At 33.1% G+C, this 9,496-nt stretch overlaps 1 protein-coding gene across 1 annotated transcript; it reads left to right on the forward strand.

The window, feature by feature from the left end:
• The first annotated feature begins 1,282 nt into the window (after positions 1-1,282).
• LOC131927064 (procathepsin L-like) lies at positions 1,283-8,205 on the forward strand. Its single transcript, XM_059282723.1, has 7 exons — positions 1,283-1,519; positions 3,404-3,655; positions 3,939-4,209; positions 4,573-4,673; positions 5,590-5,694; positions 6,747-6,913; positions 7,517-8,205. Exons 2-7 carry the CDS (start codon positions 3,404-3,406, stop codon positions 7,710-7,712), a joined length of 1,092 nt encoding a protein of 363 aa, XP_059138706.1. The 5' UTR covers positions 1,283-1,519; the 3' UTR covers positions 7,713-8,205.
• The last annotated feature ends 1,291 nt before the right edge of the window (positions 8,206-9,496 follow it).

A 9,496-nucleotide genomic window follows, 5' to 3' on the forward strand; every position in this document is an offset into this window, starting at 1 on the left:
TCTGTTACTTGAGAAATAAAAATTTCACCGGTTTCTGTAACCTTGGAATATGCGGGTATAGTGTGATACGACCTGTCACCTTGAATTTACCTAATATAAGGTATGCAACAATCAGGGTGGATCAGGGGTGTCATACTGAATTAAATACAGGATCTGAACTGAAGACTTCCGCGATAGCAGGCGTACGCCCAACCCCCACACCCTTTTCTCTTTCTTTATAACCACGGTATACCACAAATGTATTATATAGACATGATTTTTAATTACTTAAACTTTTAAAAATAGAATATAATCTCGTAGAAAAAACGGACGCCAAGCAAAATGTGTATAATAGTGCGGAATATGGTTAGTACTTTATAAACTCTCATTCGTTGTTGAGATATCATAAACAACGAAAATTACTACTTCCGGTCAACGGAAATTACTCAAAATTTGACAGAAGGCAGAGAATAAGATCTTTTACTAACATGAAATTTCGTTTATCTATCTGAAATAGTACTCAAGTTATAGGCTTTTTTTAAATGTCCACTTCCGGTTATCGGAAATCGCTCAAAAGTTTATACGGATCTGCGATTTTGATATAATACTTCATGAAATTTCATTAACCTGGCTGTAACGGTACTAAAGTTATCGTGTTTAAAGATACACACACACACACAGACATAGACACACATACACACACAGACACACGGACAAAATTGCAAAACTATGTTTTCTTGCTCAGGGAGGTGTAAAACGTCAAGATTTGCAAAAATCTCGATATCTTTTTTTTATTTTATTTTTTTTTTGTACGATTACAAGACTTTTTCTATACTTCGTATATTCGAGAAAGTAAAAAGGTTAAAAAAGGAAATTACGTTTATAATGTTAGTATTAATTTAGCAATAGTGCTACTTTTAGTATGTGTTTATTTATTATACAGCTTATCCAAGGGTATGATTTTAGGCAAGTGTTTTTTCTTAAACCTAAGCGAAGCTAGGCAGTTTGCCTAGTTTACATATAAATTTATACATTCATACACTTGCACATACAGGCATATGCCTACATACAATTATGGTTATTCACACATGAACACACATATCTTCAAACACATACATACACATTCACACAAATAAAGTATGCCTTTGACTGCAGTTAAATATGTGGGCCAAATTCCAAATATGCCAATCCCCCCCCCCCCCCCCCCCATTTCCTCAGCTTTTCAAGTCAGGCTACTTGACCTTGTTGTTACGTCCCTTTAGCGTGGTTTCAATTTAGTTTCCTAGAATGTACATAACCTACTTTCAAACTGAATGAAAAGCAGCGGCTTCGATTGGATAAATCTTGCTGAATATTAGTAGATAATGTACCATTGCAAAAGTTCTGGCATTCAACAACTTGGGCAAGGCAAAGCATTTCTTGACATGATATACTATTTTACTGAAATAGAAGGACATCAACTCGCATGAAGAGGATATTTAACATTTAGCAATTCGAGTACATTTTTTTGCAAAGAAAATTTTGTATAAGGCTAATAGAGGTAAGACATAATTGCTCTTAAAGTTCCACCGAGATCGCAATTAGTGTTTAGTTATTGGTAAGGGTTTTTACAAGCTTTAATTTAAATTGCTTCATTTGTATGTCGTGCTTTTGACTGTCGTGCTGAATGCTTGGTCATGGATCGAAACTGCCGAGCACAATTTCGATCACTTCTAACTGACCGATTCATATCAAACCTGGCACTTGTGTCAAAAACAGAAAACAATGCTATTTGACATCAAATTAGACTTAATTGAATGCCTAATTATTTTTTATGAATTAATCCGTTTCCTATATAAAGTGTTATTTTCCGCGCTTTTTTACGCACTTTTTTCATGTTCATTTGGCGCACAATTGTTTTTAGTTGCGCAACTCTACTGTATTAAAAATATTTAAAGTACTGAAAAAAAAACCATAAAAACGTTTTAATAACAAGCTTTTATATAAGTATTTACTAAAAAAAAGTCATGATTGTCTTAAAATACATAATAATACACTACTTTTTAATAACTAAAAAAGAGCGTGGGTCACTTTCTTATCTATTGAATACCTTTACAAAATGTTATTAAAAGAATAATTGACATTTGATAGATCAGGGCATAATACTTCAATCTTGTTATGGATACTTTGATAAATCAATAGCTCTTGTATGTTCATTTTACATAAACAAAATTTCTTGATGAAACAGTATCAACGTAGAGATTTAGAAATGAAAGTAAATGATGCATTCTAGAGCACACATATGTTCCTAAAGTATCTGTTCAGGCTTTTATAAGCAAATTTCTCGACAATAAACTAAGAAGAGGCATACGATTGTCTTTTAGTGATCGCAAAGGTACTTAAACCAAAAAAAAATTAAATCGTAAATGATGCTCTCTACATTAAGAACAAAAAACTAAAAAGCAGAAAGTGAAACAGATATTTTAAAATCTTTATTATAATAAGCTTAATAAAATGTTCAGTGCATTTGATGCAATGAAATTTTTTACGATTAATTTTAACAACTTGGTTTCTTTAATAAAAATATTGCCCTGCCTGGTTTGGTCATGAGAGGAAGTCGGTCAAAGAACGACCTACCGCGCCGTCCCCTGTCAAAGTTCGCTCTGTGAAATATTTGCGTCGTTCAGTATTACGCTAAGGGTTTTTATTGCTGACTTTAAAACTAATTGCAGGCACTGGTTGTAATACTACGACCTAGTTTAATCGCCTTTTCAAATGTAATATCTTTTTTCACAGCTTTTTTATAGTTGAGTGTGTGTGACAGTTATATCCCAACAAAAGTAGGACAAAAATATCAAACAACGACACCCAGCGGCAATTTAACAAACAAATGCAGTTTATTTTCAAATACGTATTCGTTGTTTAAAACTATAACTAAATTAATAATTTTCTCTTATATTTTTTAGCACCAAAATAGAAAATATTAACTGTCAAACACAAAGTAAATCACATAATTTAAAACACGATTAAAAAGATTAACACCACGCCTTCCTCTCAGCAAAATTATTTTCAAACTCCAAGTTGAATTCAAATATATGAAAACTTTACGCTTATTTCTGTTTGCGGTATCTGTTGCTGTATTCAACTGCTATTTTTACCATCACCTTAAAATAATAAAGTTATAGTACGTAAATGTGCTGCCGAACTAAGTCTAGAAACAAGTGTTTATGCTACACTACACATTTTAAAAAACTAAAAGCAAAATAAAAACACAAAACTAATGTGTAAGAATATTTTACTTCGACTAAGCTTTATCAGAAGGCATTTTATTTTTAAGAAGAAATCTAAAATTATCGGCAATTACGTGAAGTGAATCTTTATAACATTTTTCACGTGCAAAAACATTGAGTGATCTTTTTGTGTGTAAAAAATTTGTGTTTTTCAGATGTCCAAATTCTACACCACATATCTCCTGCTAGCTGCCTGTCTAGCTGCATGCCTAGCTATGGTTGCAGCTACAACACAAGAAAGATGGGAACTGTACAAACAAAAACACAACAAAAACTACCCGGAACATTTGGAGCGTATCAAGAGAGAGATCTGGAGATCCAACGTGGAAGTCATAGAAAAACATAACGCGAGGTTCACTCGAGGGTTGGAAAATTATACTTTAGGCGAGAATAAGTTTACTGATCAGGTAAGAACCAGTTTACTAATGAAGTGAGAACCAGTTTACTGATGATGTAAGAACCAGTTTACTGATAAGGTAATAACCAGTTTACTAAAGAGGTGAGAACAAGTTTACTGATGAGGTAAGAACCAGTTTACTGGTGAGGTAACAACTAGTTAGCTGATGAGGTAAGAACCATTTTACTGATGAAGTAAGAAACAGTTTACTGATAAGGTAAGAGCGATATAAAAATATATATAAAATCGCTTTTAAAAATCTTAGTTTCATATTTTGTACCAAATAACTTTAGTCCACAGCAGACTTTTATATAAACAAGGACTTCTTCGAAGACAACGAGGAACCCTGCATGAAAATATTCAATAAATCTTCAAACCCGAAGCTTCCAGCGGCGGTAGACTGGCGCTATAAAGGTTATGTCACACCTGTTAAAGATCAAGGCGACTGCGGATCATGCTGGGCTTTCTCGGCCGTTGGGTCATTAGAAGGTCAACATTTCAAGGCCACTGGTCAACTGGTCAACCTGTCGGAATCACAGCTGGTCGATTGTTCAATGATGTGGGGTAAGCTTTACCATATATATATATATATATATATATATATATATATATATATATATATATATTCTTCATGGGAACAGCTTATTCTTTACTTTGCTGGTAATCCAATTGAACACCTGAAACTACGATTTTTTTATCCCATTTCAGACATTCCGGAATACGGTTTTAAGATATTTGGATATTTAGCGATATTTTATTTTAAGATTTCATAGATCCTCCAAATATTGTTTCCTGGAGATACTGTTTTATAAGTTGTCATGAATTTTATCATTCACATTATTTACAAATTTAGTATTCGCAGGTTTGTCCTGATATTGTGTTTTAAACATCTCTATTCAAATGATCTGCTTTGTTTTTGTATTTAAGGTAACGATGGCTGTGATGGCGGCAACGTGATCCAAGCATTCGATTTTATTAAAGAAGATGGGGGGATCGACTCCGCCGAAAACTACCCATATACGCCTGAAGTAAGAATAATTATTAACGTTTATTCAGATTTGGTCTAGAAATATATGTGAATGGATCTTTTTTTTTCTAAACTAACTTCCTGCAAAGCAATAAATTAAATTCTTACGATTATAAACATGCTTAATAGATTAGTTAACTATATTCTAATTAGTTGATGCGATAGATTTACATATATAGGATTTGTTTTAAGAACGCATTTTAGATGTGTCGTCAGATGTACTGTAAAACACATTTTCGAAAAGTGCACTTGAAGATGTTCTATAATTTAAACAATGAATTGACTAAGATCTTTCTTGTAGTTTGTCTGGGACTTGGCCAGTGAGAATCCCAATCGTTGGGTTACATAACTTTACAGTCGAATGCCTTTGAAGCTTTAAGGAAATTTTAGGCTACCTGTTAAAAACAAACCAACAAGATTAAAACCAAGACAAAATCTAATCCAACGAGAGCTGCAATAACACGGACAAAAAAAAAAGATATCGTGGCAACCTGGGATAACTTTTGACAACTGGGCGTAAGAAATGTAGATTATATTATAAAAGGCAGATACATTGATTGGCTATCGGATAAAAATAGAATTGCGACTAAGTAGTCTGAACCCGTTGGAAATCCATTCAGCTCAGGCACTTTTACTTGTCTCTTGCGGTGGCACATGGCCAATGATGGTGTAGTCTCGTTAGAAATCGATTTTTTATAACAATATCTAAAAGACAAATTCAACTGCACCAACTTAAAATTAAGCTGCTGTGTAGGCTGACTGCAGCTCTATGCTTAATACATATAAAACAAAAGACAATAAGAAGATATTTGATCATGCGAGCATTACATTAAACTCGTATTGTGACCACCATTTTGTCTTTGATTTTTTTTTTACTTTTAAAATAAAAATAATTCATGATTTTTCAAATCTTTCAGGATAACTTTTGCGTGAATGTCAGGAAACCAGTTGCAGCCACCGTCAAGGGATATGTGTGTATAACTCCAGGGGATGAGGATGCACTGAAGGAAGCTGTCGCCACAGTAACTATTGTTTGACTTTACGTACTTGCATGTTATGATTGATGCTAATAGCTGAAAGATCTTGAGTTAAATGAAGTGAAGACAAAATTCTTTAAAATGTACTGCACCCGTGATATGCTCAAAAGCCATAAAGATTGAATCAGGATATAGAATCGAGATTTATCCATAATGTTTGTGCTGGAATAATGTGTTTCTGTCAGACTTATACGTACGCATACGGTACCGCTCATCAACAGGTTGGGGGACGATCAGTTTCTTATTAGTTATTATCCTAATATATAAAAGACCATGTGCGCACTTCTCTCTCTCTCATGGTCCGCAAAATATTTTCACAGGCTATCATATCAGTATCTTCAGCGATAAATGGAGAACTTGATATGGACTTTTGTTGAAAATATTATGTTAGATGTTTCAAATGTATAAACTAAATTTTATTTAAAGAAAAAATAAGGGCATATTTGAATGTAGAAACACATTTTTACTTATGCAACCGGAAAAAGTGTATATGGTTCTAACAAGAACGCAATTAACAATGACGTCACATGCCATATGTTTACACAATTAAAAGAACACAATGGCGTCATCTTCCAGTTTTAGAATATAAAGAAATGAACTATTTCATTCAAATTTGATATATATCAAGATTCTATAAATTTACCTATCAAGACGTATGCAATCTATACAATTTTCTCGGTTCAACTAATACAAATTACTTTAAAAAACAACATAATGACAATTGAATAACCGGTTTTTTAACGGAATCATTTTAGTCTCTTGATTAGTGCGTGCATTTTATATGGTGTTCTGTTGACTAATAATGTATATAATTTGGTTTTAATTTTTTGAATACGTATTGGTAGTCTATGTTATTTTAAATGTTTCGGATTTTAGCTATTTAGTTATTTCTTTGCTTGGTCACTAATATTATTCAACGTTTAGTAAAGAACATTGAGTTTTGACCAATAACTATTTTGTAAAATATTTTTCTCAAACATGTATAACATTAAAATATATAGGCCTATAATTCACGTTAAACATTAAATGTCCTGTAGATTGGTCCAGTCAGTGTTGCCATAGACGCCGATGACCCAACCTTTGCCCACTACAACGACGGTATTTACTACACACCAACTTGCAGCTCTAGTACATTGACCCACGCCGTGCTAGTGGTTGGGTATGGGACACTGAAAGGCCAGGATTATTGGCTTGTGAAAAACAGGTTTGTAAAAAAAAAATTCAACTGTATAATAAACTCAATTTTTTTTAATCAATTGGTTCCTTATTATTTTTATTTACACTGAAATCATAGGAACGCTTTTTATGACCATGTTTTATAATTTATCTAAAATCTAACCCCAACGCTGTCCCAAAGACCAAATCCTCACCATAATACACATCTTTTTACTTTAATCTTGTTAATCTAAAAAAAAAACGTTTTTTTTTTAAAAATCCCCCCGACCTGTTTACTTGTGACATTCATATTTTTTGCATAACATGTATTAGTGGGTGCCCGTAAAGCTCATGGCTTCTAAATCCCTTATCCCATCTGGGAGAGAAAAATCCAAACTGAAGCGACTGCTGTCTTGCAGTTTGTTCTTGGCTGACAAAATCTATGGAAGCAAATCTATGGAAGCAAATCCAGAAAGAAAAGCAGGCTAAAATCTGCCTAACTACCAATTTGGCACATAGAAAGTTGACACGTAATACTTATTTGTTTTGGAGAAAATCTCTTCGAACATTACAATTAAGAATGATGAACATGAAGAAATAACTTATTTATTTTCTATCATGAAATGATTTACTTGCTGTGTTTGTTTTTCAGTTACGGAACGACCTGGGGCAAGAATGGATTTATGTTGCTTGCTAGGAACAGAGACAACCACTGCGGCGTTGCTTCCAATGCCGTTTATCCTCTGGTGGGGACTCATGGAGGTCAGCACAACAACGCCGATTCGGTGATGGGAAGCAAGTTATGTTTCTGTCTCTTTTTATTGTATCTTGTTGTCATCAGACTGTAGTGCTAAATGCATGTGAGAGAAAAACTTGCTGTTTATTAGTAGAACGTGTCGGTGAAAATGCTTTTTTTAAATGCATGATTTTTATATCTGTAGGCTACGCATTTCACATATACAGAATTGATTAGATCCCAAATGTAACATTTTAATGCCTTAAATATAATTTTTTTAAAATTGCTTTTTAAAATATTTATAAATATAAATAAAATAAGAATATACCATGAAATTTTTGTATCTTTCTGTATTATATTTTACTTTATATTGTATGTGTTCTTGTTTTATTTCTGAGCGCTGTTCAATAAAGTAACAAAGATTTGCAGCTGTCCATGATGTTCTTGCGTCAAATATTGAAGAGTTATCTACCATATCAACTTATCTAACTTAAAAATCTACGAGATTGTTTTGTTCAACCCATTTAAATGTCATAATAATTTCATGCTCTAAAAGTAGAAAGTAGATGTCAATATTTTTATCTCGGCTTTTTTAAAACCGTCAGACGGACTAATATTGCTTCTTTTTTTTTCAAACAATTTTTTTTTTACTTCACATTGAAATACTTACGACAGTTTTACCTACTTATAATGCAGCGATTTCGTTCTTGATTTCCAGACATGTTTGTCTTCGAGGACAATGCAATAATATCTCATTTTTTTTAAAACTTTATTTTTAATTAGTAATTAAAATAATATAAATGGTGCTACATTCAATAATAAATTATTCGATCAGCCTGTTAACAACTGTCGATTTTTTGTCACGGACGGTTGGTTCCCACGGACTTTAAGCAAGGGGCGGATAAATTTGTTCGCGAGACTGCAAGCTACTGATCGGATTTTTAAAGCCCATATGTTTAGTGGTTTGAGGTTTCGATTTCATTAAGAATTTATATCTAAAAAAAAAACAATCAGGAAAAGGAGTATATTAAAAAAAAACACTTTATAATTATCAGCTTTCAAATTCACTGGAAAAAAATTGCTAGAAATTAAAGAGTTTAAGCGTTAAAAAATAATTTTGTAAACTGGTGCGCACAATTCTGTAGACGTTCATTATAATAAACGAGCCGACCCGCTGCGTATCATACGACGCTATTTAGTTTTTTTATTATACTTTTCAGTAATTTATAATTTGTGAATTCGACAGTACCAATGCTGCCCCGGAAAATATTTGCTTAAAAACACTCAAACCCCCCTCTCCCCCCCCCCCCCAAGTTAAAGCAGCCTCCTCTTAGTTACCTCCCCTAAGTTTAAAATCGTTTCAAATTAAATTATCTGCCCCTAATAGCCTTCACCAAACCCGTCTCTATGAATGTAAAATGTGAACAGCGTGAACCACAGCTCACCAGACCATGTGAGGGGGTGGGGGTGGTAGCGATAGAGAGGAAGAGAGGGGATTGTAAGGCGCGCTTGCAGCTTGTTTTCTAACGGCTCCCAGAAGAGAATTATATATATAGATAATACACTAACTGGTTTTAGTTAATTACTTATTATTATTATTATTATTTCATTACAGTTACATTCGTTACGATAACTAAAATTACTCTTTCAGTAATGGTTAATGGTGAGTTGCTTTTGTTATAGTTTAGTAAGTTATCTTTTGTAATATATTATATGGTCTAAAGGCTGGTGTTGGGGAAAGGTTATATTATTGTCCTGTGCTTTCTTTTCTGTTAAACCTTGATATGTATCTTCCATTTAGAACGGCTGTAGAACGTAGTTGACGGTAATGGTTTACACATTGATTGTTTGATATAGTATAAGTCCTTTATTTTATTTCTGACGATGTGACAAGAA

Source organism: Physella acuta, unplaced genomic scaffold, assembly GCF_028476545.2.
Source record: "Physella acuta isolate Inbredline_101_S28 unplaced genomic scaffold, ASM2847654v3 ptg001368l, whole genome shotgun sequence".
NCBI lineage: Eukaryota > Metazoa > Mollusca > Gastropoda > Physidae > Physella > Physella acuta.